Source organism: Chelonoidis abingdonii, chromosome 19 (genome assembly GCF_003597395.2).
Source record: "Chelonoidis abingdonii isolate Lonesome George chromosome 19, CheloAbing_2.0, whole genome shotgun sequence".
NCBI classification, from domain to species: Eukaryota; Metazoa; Chordata; order Testudines; family Testudinidae; genus Chelonoidis; species Chelonoidis abingdonii.
In genome coordinates, this window is record NC_133787.1 from 36,575,378 (window position 1) to 36,597,383 (window position 22,006).

Here is a 22,006-nt window from a genome sequence, read left to right on the forward strand (position 1 = left end):
CTGGGCTCATTGGGAGTATCCAAGAAGAGCTGTCCTGGGTGGCATCCTCTAGCGACCCCTCCCCACACACATGGCGGGATAACACACAGCCACAAGCGCCTACGAAAGGAAAGACCTTGCTGGAATGACGGAGTGAGTGCCCGAGACGGCTCTGCCTTGGGGGATCAGAAACAGGATTGGGCTGGGCACCTCCAGGATGCCCCTCTCCTGGAATCGCACGTCCTGACCTGGGCTCTAGCCTACGCGAAACAAGCTGGGCACGCCGGCGGGCGGGTGTGAAAGGAAAGGAGACTGCACCACATGCCCCGTTGCAGCCGCAGCAGAGAGGCCAGCATGCAGGGGAGTGCTGCAGATCCCTGCTGGCAAGGCAGGGAGTGGGGGCACCCGGGCTGCAGGTCTGTGCTTCCAGACTGTGGTCCCAAACCTGAATGAGAATCCGGAGCATGGGGCCAGGAAGCCCTGCCACTCCCTGCTACCCCCCTCAGCCCTCCACTCTTCCTCTAATTCCTACCTGCGCTTCCTCTCACCAGCGCCAGCACCAGCGCCCACGAGTCGCCTTTGGCGGGCTCCTGCTAAATAGCCCATGAAAGAGAAATCCATTTCTCCAGGCCAGCACCCAGCAGTCGCCGGCTTCGTTATTAGCAGGGCAGTTTGGCTGGTGAGCGAACGCATGGAGGAGCCTTAGGCAAAATAAAACTTCACTGAAGCATGGCAGCCGAGATGCAGAGGAGGCCGGCGTCTCTCCTCCGCGTTCTCGCCATGTGTTCTCTCGGGGGACGGCAAATGAGATGGCATGTGGATCACTCCATCTGAACGGAATGTTTAAACTGCCCCCTCCAGACACTATGCTGAGGAAAGACATTAGCCCCGGAAGCAGCGGGGAGAGCAGGCCGTCACCTGGCGAAAAACAAGAAGGAGCTCGCCAAGGCGGAGAGGAGTGAGACTGGGCCCCAGACCATGGCTTCTAAGGCGGTTAGAAAACCCAGGGCCAGGGGCGCTGTGCCAGCTCAGCTCTGTAGATCGGTGGGCAGGTGACTGGGCAATATGGGCTTCCACTCCATGCCAGGGCTCAGCTGGCACTGCAAAGAACCAGAGAAGCTGGAACCGCCAGGGAGAATCAAACCAGTGGTTCCGGGTTATCAGAATGAGATGAGGAAAATCGTGGCCGTGTAAGTGACCTGCAGTGACGGTTAGAGCTTGTGTGCATGCATGCCAGGCTCCCCCTCCCTCTGCCCCCAGTTGCTGTGACTGTGGCAGAGCCCACAAGCGGGTATGGGGTGGCTAGATCTCCCCTGACCCTGCCCACGTGCTCAGTGTGGGCAGCTGCGCACTCAGATCTGTGCCAACACGGACTGTTCTAGCAACCATGGGGTCTGAGGCTCCCCCCATGCCCGCCTCCTGCCAACACCACCCCTCCTGCAGCACTGCGCCTCCGACACCTCCCCCACAACCCTCCATTGGCTTCAATCCTGCCCCCTACTGCTACCCCCTCCCTCCACTCTCTGCCCTCTCACTGTGGCTGCCTTAGCTCCTTGGAGAGACTCTCATCTTCTGCCCTAGCACCTCCCTCTTCCCCGGCTCAGCCTGGCTGCTCCAGCCTTCCAGCCTCCCTGGGAAGCCAGGTCCAGCAGCATCAGGGGACGATCATCCCTGTTCACGGGCGCTGGCAGGGAAGCACCAATGGGCTGCAGCACATTTCCCAGGCCACAGTCCCCCCCCAGGGATCGGCGATGGCACAGACCCACGAGCCGGCTGAAGTCCTACCACGCCGGCAGAGCTCTTTCTGCAGGCACTGCAGAGAAGAGGGGGCAGCACAGGGAGGGGACAGTCTAAGGCCTGGCTGGGGTCCGCTAAAGGCGCTCGCTAAAGGCCTGAGAGGTCTGCCCGTGGGCACAGCAGCAGCAGCAGTCAGTGCATGGGGCAGCAGGAGGTCTCCCTAGTCCGTGCTTCCCAGGGTATTGCAAAATGCCACTACCTGCCTCTGCAGGGTCCTTTGCCTGCCAGCCCTGACTCTAGGCCATGGCTAAGCCCATCAATAAGCCAGGCCTCTCCAGCTCCCTGGGAAGCAGCCGCCCATGGCCAGGCCACCCAGAGTGATCAGAGCAGGGCAGGTCACTCGGGGCGTTTGGCCTCCCGTGCAGGGGGTGCAGCGCGATGCAGACAGGCAGCTTTTCCCCGTACCCTCACTGTCCCTGGCCTGAGTTCCAAGCCGCTTGTGGCATGGAATGCGCGGGGAAGCCAGCAGTAGATTTGCACCTGGGGCCCATGGACAGGCTGCCCCAGACGGGCCTGGGGTTTGGTGCCACCTGGACCTGGGGCACACAAGGCAACACTGAGCTTTATTCCCAGGATCCTGACCCTGTCCCTTCGGGAGGGACCTGGCCCCAGCACCCCAACCTCAGCTACACAAACTGCTCCCCCTTGGGACTCAGTCCCTCGCCTCGTGCCACACAAACTCCCTACAGCCACAAGTGGCAGCGCGTTCCCCATGCGATCTCGTACCCACCATCCACAGCATGAGCCTGGCTCACAGGTGCACCCGCGTCCCAGCTCCCCAGGCCTTTCACACAGACTGGCCACAGGTGCAGAGCAGGGCAGTAGGGGGCCAGTGCAACCCCCCAGCATCTGCATGTGTAAAGTGGGGACCTGCATCTACAGACACACCTTGAGGGAGGGGGAGACAAGCAGATGCACCTGCAAATTAGGGAGCTCTTGGAAAGTTTGGCCTGCGGTTCCATCCTATGGAGACCGAGACTTTTTCAAAGCTGTTCCTCAGTGTCCCACGCACGAGTTCTGTGCGTGTTGCCCCCCAGCTGTCCCCCTGAGCTGAGGATTAGCCGAAGGGATACAAGGAGCAGGACCGGGGTAGAGAGTTAGCAGTGGGCAAGTTTGCTCTGTGCATGCATCATCTGGGCTATGAAGGCCAGGCCCAAAGAGACAGGGGAAGAGATGCAGCCCTCTGGGGAGTCCCGGCTTGATTTCGTGGAGGGGACCAATGGACAGTTCGTGCTAATTCCACCCATCACCAGCAAGAGAAAAACATCCACTGAGGATTTAAGGACGGTGAGATGGAAACGGCTCTGCTCCTGCCGCAGAGCCGCTCCGCACTAGCCAGAGCGGGAGGAGAAGGCCCTCGCGCCCGGCTCCTTGTCCTGCCCTTGCAGCTGCCGTCTGGGCACAGGGCACTTGCGGGTCACTCCTGATCCCATGCCAGGCACTTGGCACACAGGGATGTGGTCCCGGAGCTGACAGGTCTCCAATCCAGGCAGGCCCTGGGCAAACACAGCAGAGGGAGCAGGCCGTGCGGCAGTTTGGGGAGGGTAGGAGCCACTCCTTGGGGAGGAGGAGCAGGGGAGGCGGAGTGCTTCTCGGAGAGGAGGGCAGAGGCATGGGGAAGTGCCCTACAATCCACTCACACCCCGGGGGGTCACCAACCTCGTTCTCCACCGTGCTGTTCCCAAAGTCTGGGCACAGTCGCAGTGAATGTTACAAGGGTCTCTCCTTGGTCCCCACCCCTGGAGCCATGCTGCAGCTGACTGGGACCCCCAGACAGGCCAGGCCCAACCCCCTGGATCCGAACAATCTGAGCTGGCTCTGAAACCCACAGCTGGGCCCCCTCGAGAATAGGCTGCACCAATGGCCAGACCCCAGCGGGGCAACCGGAAGCAGCTTCTGACCCAAATGTAAGGCCCTTTGCGACTGAACGGAAAGTGTGGGAGAAAGGCACTGCTCTGTACCAGCCAGCCAGGGGATAGCTGCCCAGCGGGGTACGGGGTGAGCAACAGCCCTTGCCCAGAGTTCCTGCCAGCGCTCCCCCCTCTGAACACCGCGCCTGGCAGCGAGGGAACAGCCCCGAGGGCCATGGGAGCCTGTCCTGCCAACCACGGCCAGTGAGCACCTGCTTAGCACCGCCAGTGGAGGCGCAGCACTGCTCCCTGAGAGCGCCCAGGTGGCTCCTTCAGCCACAACTCAATGGAGGTCAGGAAAAAAGAAACCTGCTGCCAGCTCCTCCGCCCTGCCAAGCAAGAGGCGCCTGCCAGACAGTTTATGTGATAGGTTTAGGGCTGGCAGGATTTATGGAACGCTTAGGCTGTGGGAGAAACAGGCTGGCACAGAGACAAGGAAACAGGCCCTGGCATCAGCCACCTTGGGCTGGGCTGGCGCGAGAGGCAGGCACCAGGGCCCAGGCAGAGATGGAGGCAGAGGGACAGGGCGGTGGCTCGGCGTCGCTGTTGGGGAGGAATAGCTGCCACCCCCCAGCCCAATAGAGCTGTGCTGCCACGCCCCAGCGCAGAGCGGGGAGCCTGGCACAAAAGTCCATTTGCTGGTCTAATTTATTGCGTTCGGGCAGGTGGGTTAAGCTCTGGCCAGTCTAAGCTACATTTCCAGGGGGGCTACAGCTCTGCCAGCCAAGCCTTCAGTGACGGCAAGGCAGCCTCAGAGGTCCTGAAGGAGGGGGAATGGGGCACAATGGGGCTGGCAAAGGCAAATCACACATGACCACAACCTCCCGCAGTCCTTGAACAGCTTCCTGGCGTGGCTACAGCCTTCAAACCCAGCCTGCAGGGTCGGTGCAGGGAGCATGCAGGCCGGAGCCAGCCAGGCCAGGCGCAGCGCTGCTCCCCAGGTGGCGCGGTGCCACACCAGGGCCAGAGGCCCCCAGTCCACCCCATAGGTGCTGGGCACTGTGCCGTGGCTAGGGAAAGCTGCCCAGGGGCCCAGGCCTTGTGTGTTCCCCGTGGCACAGGCAGAAGAGAGGAGGTGGGCGGCAGGGCCGGGGATAGCAGCAGGGGAGGGCTTTGGTTTACGCTGGCTGCTCTATATGAGCTGAGCTTCCCGCGGAGCAGAGTCTCGTGTGTGTGTCGAGCGAGCAATAACCTCAGCCACGGCTCTCCGTGCACCTTGTTCTCACAGCTGGGATTGGAGTGCCCCCAGCCTGAGTCCCAGGGCACAGAGTCTCCCACTGGATCTGCGTTAAAATCAGGAAAGGGCTTTAAGTGAGGGGTGCGGACAGGTAACGGTGTCAGAGTGGGCCTTGGATTGGCTTCAAATGATGGGGACATGCCCAGAGGCTAGGGTGACGGGCAGTAACACCTTTCTCTACAACTTCATTGGTGGCCTTGCAGGATCTGTGGAGCCCTTTGCAGTGGCCTCTTGTGCTCAGAGCACTGTGCCCTTGCTCTGCCGTAGTCCTGAGGGGCGAGGAAGCACAGGGTTCCCTGTCCCAAAGACGCAAGAGACAGACACTGTGCTCAGACGCAGGGCTTGATCCTGAGCACTTGCAGCCCTGGCTCCTGCAGCCTGCTGGGCTCCCGCTCCAAGGCAGTGACTCCACTGATCTGCACAAGCCTTGCCAAGCAGCCCATCCACACCTGTCTCACATGAAACCACGATCCTGAGTCCCTGAGAGATCACAGCAGTGGGGCTGTTAACCCCAGCGTCCGGCCCATCTCTGGTAAGTAACTCTCTGCCCATCCAGTATTCAGCTTCAGCGAGACAAACGCTTCTTCCCTCCTTGTCCCAAACTGCTGCACAGAGCATTGCTGTGTGCTGTTCCAGCTGCAGCAACCCACCCCCGAGACGGCTGCATCTCAGCACTGGATAGGTAATCCCCACCTCAGAGGCAGCTGCATCTCAGCACTGGGTGGGCAACCTCTGTATAAAAAACTGCTGCATTTCATCCTAGAGTTGACTGCATGGGGGTGGGAGAATCCTTGTGCAACAGCAGCTGTGTTCCGCCCCAGAGGTGGCTGCATTTCAGTACCGGGTAAGTGACCCTTATATAAACAGCAGTTACATTCCACCCCAGAAAAGGCTGCATTTTAGCACAGGATGACATGATCCCTGTATATCCCTTAACCTAACCTCACTGGGGGGCATTGGGAGTCTTGATACAGGTTTGTAAAGCGCGTTGAGATCCGGGGATGAAAGGTGCTCGAGAAGAGCAGAGTAACACTATCACCGCACGCCATGTCTGACGCCCTCCCAAAGCGGGTGCTGTGACGGGGCTGGATGGGGAAATTCCTGCCTGACCCCCACTGTCAATCACTCGGCTTCGTCCTGAAGCCTGGGATTCCCTGAAGAGAGCTGCTGTGAGTGCCTGGGGTCAGCTCCGGCCCTAGGCGAGTATCTCGGGTGTGCTCTGATCGAGGCTGGGCGAGGGGTCTGTCCCCCCTCCCCGAGCGTCATTTCAAGGGCCCCTCTCTTGGCTCCTCTCTTACCTCTGGGTTCCTCTGCCTGTTTGGCCAGTTTGCGCAGGGCGGCAGCGAAGCTGGAGGAAGGCGCTGACTGGACTGACAAGGAGGTGTTGGCCGCCGAGCTGCCATTGGGCACAAGGGAGCCATTGAGAGGAGAAGGGGTCAGGGGGCTGACGGTGGCCGTGGTCCGGGTCGCAGTGGAGAGCATTCCTAGTGAAGGTGACTTTGGCTCATGGCTCATGCCTGAAACAACGAAAAGAACAATCCAGATCACCGGGAGAGAAGGCGCCTGAGTCACCCGAGAGTCGCTACCGCACGCAGAGACAGAGGCCAGGGCAGATGACAGCAGTCAGCTGCCTGGCGCGGACAGAGGCAGCGGAGCAGCCATCCACCCCCGGCACCCATGCAGGACTTACCAGCCGCAGATCTCAAAGCACCCTGCAAAGACAGCTCTCTCGTTTACCGAGGGGGAGACGAGGGACAGGGACGGGGACATGACTGCCCTAAAGTTGCCCATAGTTGAAGCCCAGTCTCCCAGCTCCCTGGTCACCAGTCACAGCTGCCCAATGCCCAGCAAGGCCAGCCCCAGGCGGCAGTGGGGGAACGGGTGCATCTCTTAAGGGAGATGCCCAGGCCCGCACCCGGCGGTTGCCTAGCAGGGCTGGGAGCCTTCTCTGCTTGCACCCCCAAACTTGTCTCAGCCTAAGGGGGCAACCATGTACGATCACCATAGCTCACCATCCACCCAGGCCAGTTGCCTCCCTGGTCTCTCTGGGTGCTACAGGGCGCTCTCATTCCAGCATGTGAGCGTCTCCCACTTGAGTTATCCTCCCAATGCCACCCTCCAGAAGGGCACGCTGCCCCCATCTGACAGAGACCATGACCCCCAGCCCCAGAGCTCGTGAGGTTCCTAACTTCCCTGGGAACCTAAGGAAAGCGACTCAGCCAAAAACCTGTGGAGGGGCCAGGAACTGGACCCAAATCCCCATTCAGTGCTCCACCCACTGGACTATCCTATCCACCCACACAGAACTGCATCAAAGACTCCGTACGTCAACAGCGTCCCAGCTCCAAAAGGAGCCCACCTGCCACATCAATACCGATACAAGCCCAGCTGACCCCGCGAGTTACGAGTGCCCTCTCCCCTCACACTGAGGACTCCCAGGAGGAGACTGCTGTTATGAACGAGCCCATCTGGGGGAAGTCACGGGCAGCCGTGTGAGAGGAAGGGGGAAGAGGCAGAAACTGATGCCAGCCAGGTTCCAAAGAAAGCAGGAGCAGATCTGCCCAAAGGGGAGAGGCAGCAGCAGGCAGACAATTGGGGCCAGATCCCAAACACGGATATCTGGGAAGAAGGCCTGGGGTCAAGCTACACCAGCCTAGGATCTGCTAGAACAGGAGCTGTTGGACTTTCGGTCCTTTTCCCAAAATCCAATGGGAGGGGAGGGAATCAGAGACAACAAAAATTGTGAATCTAAGTTCTGATTTCACCATCCCACTGGGACTCACAAGATCGGACACTGAGCGAGCAACTGGGCTTCCCCCTTTGGCTCTGCGGGAGTGGGAGAAATAGACAAGGATTTCAGCCGAAGGCGAGAAAGTCTTTGAAATCCTCCTGCCTGATGGGCCCAACCACCCTCTGGCCTGTGGAGTAGCATGGCGCCAGACGCACAAAGCATGGCCCCTTCTCCCATCCCCTCCTCCAAAACCCAGCCCCAGAATAATGAATCAAACGCCCGACCAATGCCCAGGTCAGCTGGGCCCCTTCCCCGCAAAGATGAGAGTAGAGAATCAAAGAGCTTACAGAGCACAGGCCGGCAGGTGACTCTCGGCTTCCATTAGCTGGGAGCTGCGGGGCACGGGGGCTTTGGGTTTAACGTCTGCAGCCCGCAATGGATTATAAAAGAGAGCGGCGCTCAGGGAAACCCCATTCTTCCCAGCGAGCGCTCGGAGCTTATCTAACAAAGCAGCAGCACACAGACACTGTTCCCCACAGAAACCAGGCTGACTCTCTCGGCCGAACAGCTGCCGCGAAGTCACATGGCCCCAGCTGATCTGTAATATCCAGGGCCGCTTTTAGATAACAGTGGTGTTTTGTCAGCACAGCGCCCAGCAGCAGGCCCTATTGAGCGCGTCTGAAGCAGCATTGATCCAGGCATTTGACCCCTCCGTGTCCTCCGCTCTGTCGCTAAAGGCGGAAAAGGGAGAAAGCAGCCAGGAGCAGGCTGAGCCGCCGCACTCGCCGTGAGTCTGCGAGGGCTGAGCGAGAATTAGCACGAGCTGCACCATTGATTGCTCAGCCAGACGCAGGGGCTAGGGGCCCTCAGCTGCTGCTCAGAGCAGCACATGGGGAGAGGTCGCTCCAGGGGGCTGGCGGCAGCTCCTCCCGCACTGCCAGGGGCTGGGTCCCCCCACACTGACACCCAGCGAGCTGAGAGTCCATCGCCCTGCTCCGGGCTTCTCGCTCAGCTAGGAATGAATGGACTCAAATACAGCTTAGGAAAGAGGGAGGGCTATGGCTGCCAGGTGGTTCTGCCAATGCCCCTGCTAGTCATCCAGCCCTGGGCTCCCCCGGTACTCATAGAGCTCTGCCAACACCCCTCAATCCTGACCCGCAGCCCCTGCTAGTTACCCAGCCTTGGGCTTCCCCCCGTACCCACAGAGCTCTGCCAATGCCCCTCATTCCTGACCCGCAGCCCCTGCTAGTCATCCAGGCCTGGGCTTCCCCAGTTCTCACAGAGCTGTGCCAATGCCCCTCAATCCCGACTCGCAGCCCCTTTACCATCCCAGGTCTAGGCAGAAATTGCCCATCAGGCTTCACATGATCTAAAGAATTGTTCTGTGGCAGAACAAACATCCATTAGCCCCTCATGCTCATCGCCCCCGCGCCAGGTGGGAATCCAGAGTTATGGAGGTGAAGGGCCTGTGACCATTGCAGAGAGGACAGGGACACCGACAGCCACGGGAGCTCTTCTGAAATCCTGCCCCATTGGGTCCTTCCCAGCTCTGCACCCACTGGGCGACACCAAACTGCCCCTTTCACTGAGCACCCCACCCGCCCCCGAATCCCATGCCGGGTCCCCCTGCACTTCGGCGCCAGCCGTGCATCTCCAGGAACAGGTGCTCCGGCCACAACCACCAGCAACTCACCAGCACCTGCACTGCCTCTCCTTCCTGTATCCCTGTCACCTGCACCAACGGGGGGTTGGCCCCTCATCTCCCAGCCTCCCTCACCTTCCCAAGACACCGACCCCAAGCTGAAGGTGACGGCGGAGGGGGCAAAGGGGTCCAAAGACTTTCCTTAGACCGTCGATCCAGGCTACATCTTTTCTCACCCCTGCCCAAGCACGTGGCACAACCATTCCCTGCTGCAGAGCAGCCACTGGCCACCCCAGGTCCCAGAGACAGGGCAGAGCCATGCAACTCCTGCAGCCACCGTCGCCCGCCCTCCCTTCGCGCCAGAAGAACATTCCTAGCGCCTGGGGCTGCCCCTGCGCTGCAGTGTCACTGGGGACACTGGGGCCCACGTGGCCCACGCTGACCTTCCTCCGGCCCATTTGCTGCGCCACGATTGCTCAGCGCCTCCCTCCGACACTACGGCCTCTTTCCTTAGCACTCTCTATGGACGGGGCAGGGCTTGGCTCACCTGCCAACAACAGGGTGCCAAGAAGAGCTGCAAGGGGAGGACAGCCGGGGTAACTGGGTGAGCTCAGAGCCAGGCAGGCTCTTGCCAGCTTGTGCCAGGCCCCATTTGCCCAGGAAAGGGCAGGGCCAGGGTCTAGATTTTGTGCCTCTGGCAGACAGGCTGGCAGGAGCCGCCCAGCGCCCAAGGAGTGATTCATCAGAGCAGCCCACAAACGCTCTTCACTGCAGTCAGACCCAGGCTGCTCTCTCTGGTTGTAGCTCCAGCCAGAGCTCTGGGTTCAAACGGGGCGATGGTTTGTCGCAGGACTCCCTGGGGGAAGTTCTCTGGCCCTTCTGGGGCTGGGCAGGGATCAGACTAGACAGTCAGAAGGATACCCCTGACAGGAGGCCAGCCAGGGGCTCCAAGTGCTGGGACAGCTACTGCCACCTTCCTGCACTCAGAACCAGGCCCCCCCAGAGGATTCAGGGGGCCTGGGGTCTTCGGCGCCGGGTCCCGGAGCAGAAGGACCCCCCCGCTGCTGAATTGCCACTGAAGACCTGGAGCGGAAGAAGCTCCAGGGGCCCAGGCCCCGTGAGAGTTTTCTGAGGGCCCCGGAGCGAGTGAAGGGCCCCGCTCCAGGGCCCCCGAAAAACTCTCATGGGGGCCCATGCGGGGCCTGGGACAAATTGACCCACTTGCCCGCCCCCCCTTCCCCAGGTGGCCCTGCTCAGAACAGGTCGTAGAGCACCAGAAAGCCCACATCAGTGCAGGGAGGCCAGGGCGTGTGTTGCCTCACAACAATCTCCTCTGGGCTCTCTGCCCCATGCTGCCATCCCTGCATCAGTGGCACCCCCAGGGAAGTTGCGTGTCTGGCTCTCCTGGGCATGGAGGAGGCCAATCAGGAGAGGGGAGGAAGGGGAACACAAGGAAAATGCCGCTGGGTTCAGAGGGAACTTGGCACTGATGTGACCCCAGGGGGCACGTCACAGTTTCCCCCAAATCACCTCAATCCACAGCTCTCACATCACTCTTCCCCCCCCTCCCACCCTGGCACCTTCCAAGGGACTTCTCCAACCTGGGAATCTTCCACACACAGGGAAGACACCTCCCCAGGTCCCATCTGCTGTGGCCACTGGAGCCAGGAGTTTCCCTCTCCTGGGCTGCCCAGAGGAGCCCTCCCTATCGGAGGCCCAGCCAGAGCTCTGTCGCAGAGCAGCTGGGTGCTAAGGGGCCAGATGGCAGCGAGGGTACAAAGTGTGGGTGGCTGCGCTTTGTCCCAGCTGCATGGCTCCACCTCACCCCTCGGCCCAGCTCTGAGGTTGTCTCCATCTGAGGAAGGCCCCATCTAATCAAGGCTCTGGGGCACCAAGCGACTGGGCTCCGGGGGATACAGCCCAACCGACGGGACCAGGGAGCCCAGAGAACCTGGCAGCTCCAGACCCAGGGTGGGAGCAAGAGCCAGGCCCAGCCTCCTAGCATGTTCCACACGCAGGCTCGGCGAGGCCTGGCTCAGAGCCTTTCCCCACTCAACGCAATCCCCAGACGGCACCTCAGGCTCCCACACGGGCTGGAAGGACCCGTCTCCACCACCGCCTGACTGAGGCCTGGTTCCATTTTGCAGCTGGACCTGGGCCATCACCTGAGGTGCTAGCAGGCTCCGTAAAGGCGACCTGTGAAACCCTGGAGCTTGTGCCATTCTGCCTTCTCGGCACAGCAAACCGGGCTGCCCTTGGCGAGCAGCCGACATATCTCACAGCACGTGGGCTGAGGGGGCAGGGAGCAATCTTTAGCCAAGACTTCCTTTCTCCAGCATGCTCACTGGCCACTGGAGTAAGATGTGTGTCAACAGCCAAGCACTCAGGTCAATAGCCGCCCAGCTTTCCCTCTGGCTGTCACACGCTCTCCGGTCACCACAGACTCCCCAGCTGGACAGGAGGCGAATTTCTAATGTAAAAACCAAACAAAAGCCCTTTCCAGCTTCCTTTCTTTCTCACCCCCTGGCCTCTTCAGCTCCTCAGTGCCCCATGCGATGGAGCCCTACTGCAGTGAGACAGCCAGCAGGTCTCCATGCACGGTGCCACACACAGGGGGCCTACGTGTGCATTGAACAGGGATGCTTGAGAAGGCAAGAACTAGCGCAGGAGCAGCTGCTGCACGTCTGCGGGGAGACGGGGAAGAGGCAGGGAGAAAGCCAAGCACTTGAGTGGCCGATTCCTGGGGAAGATGGAAGGGGAGGTCGGCGGTTCTGGAGTGTCACTCAGCATTTATTAATCTTGGGGCCCAGTGGCCTCGAGAGACACCCAGCAAGCCCGAGCTCTCTGCCTCTCCCCTCGCCTCTGCCCTCATTATAGAGGCATTTATTAACTTCTGTGCTCTCAGCCATTCACTGGAGTCTTGTCTACATGATCAGCTCATGTAAATTCATTATCCTAACAGCTGGGAATAAAACCCTGCCTGCGCGGGAAAGGAGCTGACATATGAGGGCTGTGGGGGCGGCGTGTGCCAGGCAAGGGGTCTCCTGCCTTTTATGGCACCTGCTTGAGCCAGAGGGAGCAGGTGGTGGAGGGGGAAGAGGGGCTGCAGCCCTGAAATGTCTGTTCTAAGCCAACATGCAGCACGTCAAACAGCAGCTCTTTTGTGCTCTGGATCCATGAACCCTCCCAATGCCGTCCCTTCCCTAAAGCCATCGCCCATCACCTCAGCCTCTGGGGGCTCCACACAGAGCCAGGCTGCAGCGACACAGACAGTCACCAAGGCCCAAGTTTTCCAAAGCATTTAGACTCCTAACATCCATCGCGAGTGGCAGGGTCACCCAGTGGCCTGCGCGGTACATGTTTGGTGGGTTCCATGCCACGGCAGACCCCCTGAGCACATCTCAGCAGAGAAGCCTGAGCCAGCCTGGAGGTGAGCCCCCTCTCTCGGGAGCAGACGATCGCTGCCTGGGCTGTCTTTGTCACGTTTCTAATGAAGCTGCCCGTCTCCAGGGCTGGCAACTCATCCTGGCGCGACCCCCCCGGGTGAGGCCATGTTTACACACTCGCTGATGGGGGAGGCACCAATCAGGACTCCTGGGTCCTGGTGCCAACTCAGCCCTGTCTCCATGTCTCCTCAGGCCCTGCTGGGCGAATGTCACGGACTGACCTCGGCAGGGTGCTTTGAGATCCGTGAGCATTACGACTCCTGCTGCCACACCCCTCCTTCTTGCAAGGCACCCAACCATAAGGAGCCCGGATGGGTTAATCAGTAACTCCCCCTTTCACAGGGAGCCAGACCAGCTGTCCCAGGGCACCAGCGGATAGAAAGCAAGCCTCTTCTCCTCCATTAAGTATGGCATCTGTATCCCGCCGCACCCCCCTGCCCAATAAATGGTTCAAGAAGCATTACTAATCAGCACTCTGCCTGCCTCCTGCCAATTCCATAATTACTCCTTCCTTTCATCCCCAGCTCTGCGCAGACACCAGACCTCGGGCCTGCTGCCTCGCTGCTCTGTAATTACAAGCTAATAGCTTCAATGAATTTTCTGCTGGGGCCCAGTTCAAGCACCAATCCCGCCCCTTCCCCCTTGACGACCCCCCTTGGGGTAATTACACCCTGGAATGCCGGGCGCAGCAGGCCTCTGCATTTCCTCACAGGAGCTCACTGGCAGCCTGAATTACCTAATCACCCCACTCAGTAATTCTTCATTACCGGAGAAAGAAATGTTTGTGAACAAATAAAGGACGCCCCAGAGCTGGGTGCACTGGGCCTTGCCCGCCCTCGCAAGCTGAGCCTCCCTGTCCTACTCACCCCCCATATGCCTCTTCCGGGTGTGTGGGAGACACACAGAGCAGGAATTATCCCCCTCCAGCAGGGGGTAGCAGGACAGATGGACACACACACACACACACACGCACGGCCAGTGCTATCATTTAGGCAGCCTAGGCAATCGCCTAGGGCGCCAGGATTATTCGGGGGGCAGCATTTTGCCGGGGGGGCGGCAGGCGGCTCCAGTTGACCTGCCACAGGCATGCCTGCGGCAGGTCCGCTGGTCTGCGGCTCCAGTGGAGCTGCCGCAGTCATGCCTGCAGACGGTCGGCTGCTCACGCAGCTCCGGTGAACCTCCCGCAGACATGCCTGCGGCAGCTCCACTGGAACCACGGACCAAAGGATCCTCCGCAGGAATGACTGTGGCAGCTCCACCGGAGCCGCGGGATCAGCGGGGGGTGGCGACAAAATGGCCATGCGCCAAGGCGTGAGAAACCCTAGCGCTGGTCCTGCACACACACACACACCAGGAATCATCCCCCTCCAGCAGGGGGCAGGAGAATGGACAGACACATAGAGCAAGGATCATTCCACCCACTCCACCTCTCCCTCCCCCGAGGACAGCAGGACAGACACACACACACAGAGCAGAGCTCACCCCCTCAGGCAGGGGGCAGCGGGACAGACAGACAGAGAGAGCAGGGCTCACCCCTCCAGCTGGGGGCTACAGGACACACATACAGCATGTGATGCTCAGCTGATCTCTGCCGCTGCATAACAAATTCCTTGTTGCCTTCGGCATGTTCCAAACTCACTGGCACAGCAGCAATTTCCCCAAAGAGCTGGGCAGGAAGGGATTCCCCCTGGAGGGGGAGGGAAGAGGGGCAGTCGAGCAGAGGGGGTTTAATGCCTAGGCTTTCATCCCACAGAGACCTTGGGGTATGGAGGGGAGGAACGAGAGAATCGGGGGGCCGGAAGAGATCGATTTCCACGGGTCAGTGTCTTAGAGGCCTTGCTCCAGCGGCATGAGCCAGGTTACAGCAGGGCAGTGCTGATGCAGCTCCCCGGGCACGGTAACCTCCTGCACGCACGGCCCTAGGGGATCCCCTCTGAACCAGGACCTTACCCTCCACCCCGGCAATAAAGAGAATCCCCAGGTGCCAGTAACACGGTGAAGCACAGGAGATGCCAAAGCCACCCCTGGAAGCCAAGTGGTTCCGAAGAGGAAGACAAGCGCTGCCCATTCATGCAAGCTGCTCTTCCTATGTCAAGGCACACGGCGACACGCTCCTCAGCAGGACAGACGCTGGCATGCCTGGGGGCACCGTGTTACCGGGAGCAAGCCACATCTGTGTGGAGGGGCTGGAAGTGTGTGCACTTGGGTCTGGGTTCTTGTCTGCGTGTCCACGCGTGTGCCTGTATACATGTGTGTACGCGCCCGGGGGTCTGTTGCTGTCTATATGAGTCTGAGTTCACATGGATCTATGTGGTCACGGCAGTGCACACAGGGCATGTACGCCTCACACGTCCTGGGTTTTGCACACGTCCTGGCTGGCACGTGCTGGTGGGTGGGGCTTGCACGGTCTCATGACATCCATCCCCGGGTTCAGCTGGAGCCTCAGGCTTCTCTGAGCCCCTACCCTCAACCGAGTCCCTCAGTGTCAGTCTGTGTAGGGTTGGACCTAGGTCCATTTACTAATAATTTCTAGGGAGATCCCAGTGCTGGGGCTGGAAATGCTTCAGATCCCAGCTCGGCAGCCCTAGCACAGCTGAGCCCTCCCAGATGATCTTAGCCAATGGATGGAGTGGGAGGAAATCCCACCTCTGAGCCTTGTGCAGGACCTGGGGCCGCACTGTTTCCCCATCACCTGTTGCCCGTGCTTGGGGGTGTCACCTGTTCCCTAGAGTACCTGTGCACATGGGCACGCACACACACCCCCGACCCCCCAGATATGGAGTGTAACTTCTGGGTGGCTGGTACTTAGCCCTTAATTAATTCCTACCTCCATCACAACAGCTCTTTTAGGAGAAAACAGCCAGTCTTGATTTAAAAATTGCCAGCATGGGAGAATCCGCCACAAGCCTCTCTCAGCTGTGCCAATGGTTAGTTACCCTCACTCTTACAAATTCACACCTTGCTCCTACTTTGAATTTGGCTAGTTTCAACTTCCAGCCACTGGATCTTGTTAGACCCAGAGCCCATTATCAAAGATCTGTAGGTACCGACAGACTGTGATCAAAGTGACTCCTTCACGGTCTCTTTGTTACGCCAAACAGATTGAGTCTATCACTATCAGGCAGGTTTTCTAATCCTCTAATTATTCTCATGGCTCTTCTCTGAACCCTCTCCAATTCATCTGCATCTTCCCTGAACTGTGACCACCAGAGCTGGATATAGGATTCCAGCAGCAGCTGGACCAGTGCCAAACACAGAGGTAATACCCTCGCCCCACTTCTAGCTGAGATTCCCGTTTACACATCCAAGGATCAGAACCGCAAGGTTACCTGATACGATCAGTGTTTTCTGCAATTTAGCTGGGACTCTGTTGCAACCAAGCTGTGAACCAGTTCTGCTACTTGGTCCCCAGCGGTGCAGACATAGTCTAAAGATCTCAGTGTTGGAGGTGTTAATATCAATGTTCTGGCCTGACTCCAACTCAGGCAATGACGTCTGGCCTACCTAAATTCCTTCCCAGCAGTTTCAATCAGAGGCCATATCCTTCCGCTCTCAGTGCCCTGGACTGCTGTGTAACATTGCTGTGCACTATGCTACAACTGCTGTTCCCCACACCAGAGGTGGCTGCCTTTCAGCGGTGAGGCAACTTGATCTCGGATGATAGGTGCTGAATACATCTACACTACGCTACTTGTACCAACTCTTGCTCCTGCATTATTCAGCTGCAAAAGTCTGTGTGCACAGGTTTGTGGCTCTTCCTCAGATCAGACTTATCCTGAGTCCTTTGGGTGCAGAAATTGTGCAGCAGAGTGGATCTGGCGTTCCCTCCCCAGGCAGGAGGCGATATGCTCTGAGGCACCCCCAGGATCTCATGGTGTAGACAATTTAGAGGCAAGGAATGCTCCAAGGTCGTGTACAGGTACAAAGTGGAAGCAACAGGATGAAATGAAGGAATGTTCCACCACGATTTCAACAGCTTTCACCCCACCATCAACCTCAGCCTGGACAAATCTACACAGGAGGTCCACTTCCTAGACACCACGGTGCAAATAAGTGATGGTCACATTAACACCACCCTATATCGAAAACCTACCGACCGCTATGCCTACCTTCATGCCTCCAGCTTCCATCCCGGGCACATCACACGATCCATTGTCTACAGCCAAGCACTGAGGTACAACCGCATTCTGCTCTAACCCCTCAGACAGAGACCAACTCCTACAAAATCTCTACCAGCATTCTCAAATACAAATACCCGCATTAGGAAATAAGGAAACAGATCAACAGAGCCAGACGTGTACCCAGAAGCTTCCTACTGCAAGACAAACCAAGAAAGAAACCAACAAGACTCCACTGGCCATCACATACAGTCCCCAGCTAAAACCCCTCCAACGCATCATCAGGATCTACAACCATCCTGGACAATGATCCCAAACTTTCACAGGCTAGGGTGGCAGGCCAGTCCTCGCCCACAGACAACCTGCCAACCTGAAACATATTCTTACCAGTAACTGCACACCGCACTATAGTAACTCTAGCTCAGGAACCAATCCATGCAACAAACTCGATGCCACTCTGCCCACATATCTACACCAGAGACATCATCACAGGACCTAACCAGATCACTACACCATCAACGGTTCATTCACCTGCATGTCACCAATGTAAATACGCCATAGTATGCCAGCAATGCCCCTGTGCTATGTACATCGGCCAAACAGGACAGTCTCTATGGAAAAGGATAAATGGACACAATCAGATATTAGGAAATGTTAATATTACAAAAACCTGTAGGAGAACACTTCAACCTCCCTGGCCACACTATAGCAGACCTTAAGGTGGCCATCCTGCAGCAAAAAAACTTCAGGACCAGACTTCAAAGAGAAGCTGCTGAGCTTCAGTTCATCCGCAAATTTGACACCGTCAGCTCAGGATTAAACAGAGACTGTGAATGGCTTGCCAATTACAGAACCAGTTTCTCCTCCCTTGGTTTTCATACCTCTACTGCTAGAACAGGGCCTCATCCTCCCTGATTGAACTAACCTCGTTATCTCTAGCTTGCTTGCATATATATATATATATATATACACACATACACATACACATACACCTGCCCCTGGAAATTACCACTACATGTATCCGACGAAGTGTGTATTCACCCACAAAAGCTCATGCTCCAAAACGTCTGTTAGTCTATAAGGTGCCACAGGATTCTTTGCTGCTTTTATGAAGGAAAGGGGAATTTAAGGTGAGTAACAGGAAAATTTTGACTGATGCCTCAGGCAGCACGAGGGATGAGGTGGCAGGTCCAGTGCTTCAGATTTTTAAATCGACAGTAAGAGCAGGGAAATCCGCTGTAGGCAAATTCTGCACCAGCTGAATGACAAGGGACTAGTAATTCTCCTCCATCCCCACCTACTCATTTCTGTACCATTGTTACGGAGCTGGATTCCCCTGGGCTCAGTCAGATACGCTGGGCTGGATTCTGATCTCCCACTGGCATAAATCTGGAGTAACTCTTGATTCACCACTCTGCCAGCGAGACCAGAATCTGGCCCAGTAATTTTAACCAGGTTTTGCATCCTGGATATAGCCATCAGCCTGCCTGCTCATCTGGTACCCACCTGTGCCACGTTACTCGGAGCTACATGGCGTCAGGACCTCTTTGGCCCAATCCATTATTTCTGTGGTAAGAGAGGAGCCAGCGAGTGAAAGGTGCTGTTTGATCCCAGGGTTTACATGCAGCGGAGAGATCCGGATAATGGCAGCTGCTGGGGATAAATGATCCTGAGATAAATAGCACCACGTAGCCAAAGGACCCCAGCACCAGGGCTGGGCAGCAGCTCTACTGGGATGACCCATCGGGAGCTATATACATTAACACCTTGACTTGACAAGGCATTGATCACCCATGGATCTCAAAGCACTTTACCAGAGAGGTCAACGGAATCTGACAGGTGGGGAAAGGAGTCACAAAGAGGTGAAGGTCCTGATTCCCAGAGGTATATAGACTCTGAAATCAATGGAAGCAAAGTATCTACAGAACTTTGAGGATCTGGGCGGCACAGCAAGTCAGATGCCAAGCTGAGAACAGACCCCAGGCCTCCCGAGCGCCAGTCCAATGCCCTGCCTCTGGGACCAAACCTCATCAGATGCTTTTCGGACATATGTGCAGGCTGTGCACTGTCCTTTACCTCCTGTAGGGGGAGCTCTTCCTACGGGAACGAGCAGGATCTGGACCCTATCCGCAGGGCCTGCGGTCAGTGGGGGCTGCGGGGCTCACCCCGTGCCTCAGCAGGCCCTCACACTCTGTAGGTCTCCCTCTCACGGCGAGTCTGGGGCATTCGAGATCGCAGCACCCACTGGGGCACTGCCGCTCAGCGAGACGACGGAGACACAGATCGGCCCCCGCGTACAATGGGACCGATCCTCATTGAGAACGGGTCCGTCAATGGCTACTAGCCAAGAGATCAGGGACGCAAGCCCATGCCTTGGGTGTCCCTACGCCTCAGAGTCTGGGCGACGGGATGGATCACTGGATAAATTTTGCCTTGTTCTGGTCATTCCCTCTGAAACATCTGGCATTGGGCACTGTCGGAAGACAGGACACTGGGCTAAATGGACTTGGTCTGACCCAGTCTGGCTGTTCTTATCGTCTTAACTCTGGGCCTAAACCCAGCCAGCCAACCCTTCATCCCCAGGGAGTGGCTGATCCCCATCTGTTAGCATGGCAGCTGCCCGGGCCCTGGGCCCTGCTCACACCGAGGGATCTGCTCTGTCTCACTGGCCCACGCTGTGTTTGGACCCTGCCCTGTGTGGCCCTGGTTGGCCTCACAGAGTCACATTTGCACAGGGGAGCACAAGTGCCCCCTGGATCCAGCCAGCTCTGTTTGTAGCAGTCTGGGTAGGGACGAGCAGGTGTTTCCATTTGTACAAACAGTCCCTCTTCCCCCCCAGCCACAGCCTCCGGTTGTAATCCCAGAGCTGCCTCCTCTTCACCCACAGAGCGCCCGCAGTGCGCCAGACCAGCCCCAGCCCCGGGAGAGAGGCGCCGCGGCTAGGAGCCTCTCTAGACACAAGCCACCTGCAGCGGAAAGCCTGGGAGAGGTGTGAAGAACTCACTGCTGCCGCATGTGCTGAGCCCCAGGCTGCGTAACCCTCACCTGCAGGGCTGGAGGGCAGCTGTGGGGAGCAGCTCAGTCACAGTTCAGCCCAACTCCTGGGGTGTCATTGGGCAGGATTTCATTCGCCTGCCGCTGACACGCAACGGATCCACTCAGAGCGGCTACTCCAAGAGCACCAGCCTTTAGATCCCTTAAATACGGGCATCTCGTCTATGTGCTCAGAGCAGGACTTGGGAGCCAAGACCCCTGGGGCCCCACACCCCATCTCCGTGACCTCAGCCTGAAATAGCCCACGGGGCCAGAGTCCGTGAGGCCGGGGGCTGGGTACTTCCTCAGCGGGGGCGCTCCTGCTGGGTCGCGTTACAGCACAGGGATGAGGGAGTGCGGCCTTCCATGCATTGGTCAGCGGGAATCCTGGCTCTTTAGAAAGGGCCTAGACACTGGATGGGTGTGCCCAGCGCAGCTGCTTGGTGACCGTCACGGGATAGTCACACGCGGCCATCGGAATGGGCTTGCCCAGTGGCTTAGGAGAAAGGTCCTTTTAAGAGAAAGCAGCAGCAGAAAAGCCTTGGCAGGGTTTCAAATGCCAAGTCTGGGTTTGCAATCTCCAGCCGCCAACATGATCCGCCCCTAGACTTCCACTGAACTCATAAACAGCCAAGAGCAAATACAGGAGCACAGCAGCATTCAGCAAAGGGGGAAATTCTCCCATAACCAGCTCCACCCTTAACCCCGAGGCAGCGCTTAGGGCTTATGGGGCAGGAAGCAAAGGGAAAACCTGTCCCATTCCCCCAAGATGGGAACAGGCAGCACCTCCGCCTGCCAGGAATCACTGAGCCCCAGCAAACATTACAGCAGAACCGGGAATATCTGACTTGCTTGGGGACCTGAATGCTTCTGACAGAGCAGGATGGTGACATGTCGGCCCAACCCTGGAGAGGGAGGCATGGGGAGAGGGACTGATGATTGGTGAGACTGAAAGCTTTAATTTTTAATGCGCCCATCACTGCTGTATCTGGGCGTGTGACAGCAGGGCCAATCCATCTGAGGGGTAACTGCACCAGTTCTGGGGGGAAGGTTATACCAGGCAGGAATCTGACCCTTCATGTTGCTCTGTTTTTACTCCCAGTATGTCATGCGCCGCACAGAGACCCTACAGTGCAGCCTCCTACCCCAACAGTTTTGCAGGGAGGAGACAGCCTGTCACTTTAGGCTCCCCCACCTTTGCTCTAAGGCAGCAGATGCAAAATCCATGTAGGCAGCCACACCGCTTGTAAACCTCTTTCCCATCCCCCTCCACACACACCACAAAACAAACACCACAGGACTCAGCACAATCCAAATAGCCTCTTTGTTCGGGGCCTGGCTCGGTTTCTCCAAACTTCCAGAGAGCAAGATCCCTGGCTTCAACAATAACTCTTGGCTTGGAGTACCCCTCCACCCCCCTGCTACCTAGAGATCAGCACCCCTGAGCTCATCAGCAGACAAACCTCGCAGCTGTTCTTTAGAGCGACAATGGGCTGAACCAAAGCAGCCCAGATCCAAACCTTCCTGGAACATTGGGAACATTTCAGATCCAGATCTGGAGCCAAACCTCTGTGGGCCATGCCTGCCTCCAGTCAATCCTGCATCATGGAGCATGAAAGACTATAGGATAGATCCAATGCCATTGCTCAGGAATTACAGAGCTTTCCGACACTGTCACTAATGGAAGTGTACATCTCTCTCTCTCACACACACAGACACATACAAACACACACACACACCCTCCCAGGCTCCTGTCTTCCATCATGTTTTGGATCCCTGCAAGACATCCCCTGGGAACTAAGCACCCCCACCGAAGGCAGGACTAGAGAAAACAATCCCTTGTGAGTTTTGCACATTAAAGCCACCGTTTTGGCCAGCTGCCCTGGCACTCGCTACGATTTGCAGCGTAAGGAGAACCCTTGGTGCCCAAGGAAGGGATACAGTGGAACTAGCCGAACGGAGAGAGAAGCCCCCCGCTCACCTTTCATGGCAGGGCAGCGTCCCAGAGCTGACCCGTTCTCCTGCCGTGGCCCCACTTATCTGCTCTGCAGCTCTTGGGAGATGTCCCGCGTGGGGAGGTGGAGCTTCCCGTTCGGGGACACCTGCTGCTGCA

The 22,006-nt window shown here is 57.9% G+C and overlaps 1 protein-coding gene across 17 annotated transcripts in view; it reads right to left on the bottom strand.

Moving 5' to 3' along the window:
- The window catches only part of GSE1 (Gse1 coiled-coil protein), a 350,367-nt gene that overhangs the window by 48,674 nt on the left and 279,687 nt on the right, over positions 1–22,006 (bottom strand). For 15 of the 17 annotated variants that reach the window (XM_075073679.1, XM_032793779.2, XM_075073680.1 and 12 more), the window contains one exon: positions 6,222–6,440. In XM_075073679.1, coding sequence (XP_074929780.1) covers positions 6,222–6,440 — 219 coding nt within the window. Of the gene's footprint in view, positions 1–6,221; positions 6,441–8,001; positions 8,225–21,874; positions 21,974–22,006 lie in introns of those variants that run through there. The other 2 variants (XM_075073682.1, XM_032793784.2) reach the window with 2 other exon arrangements.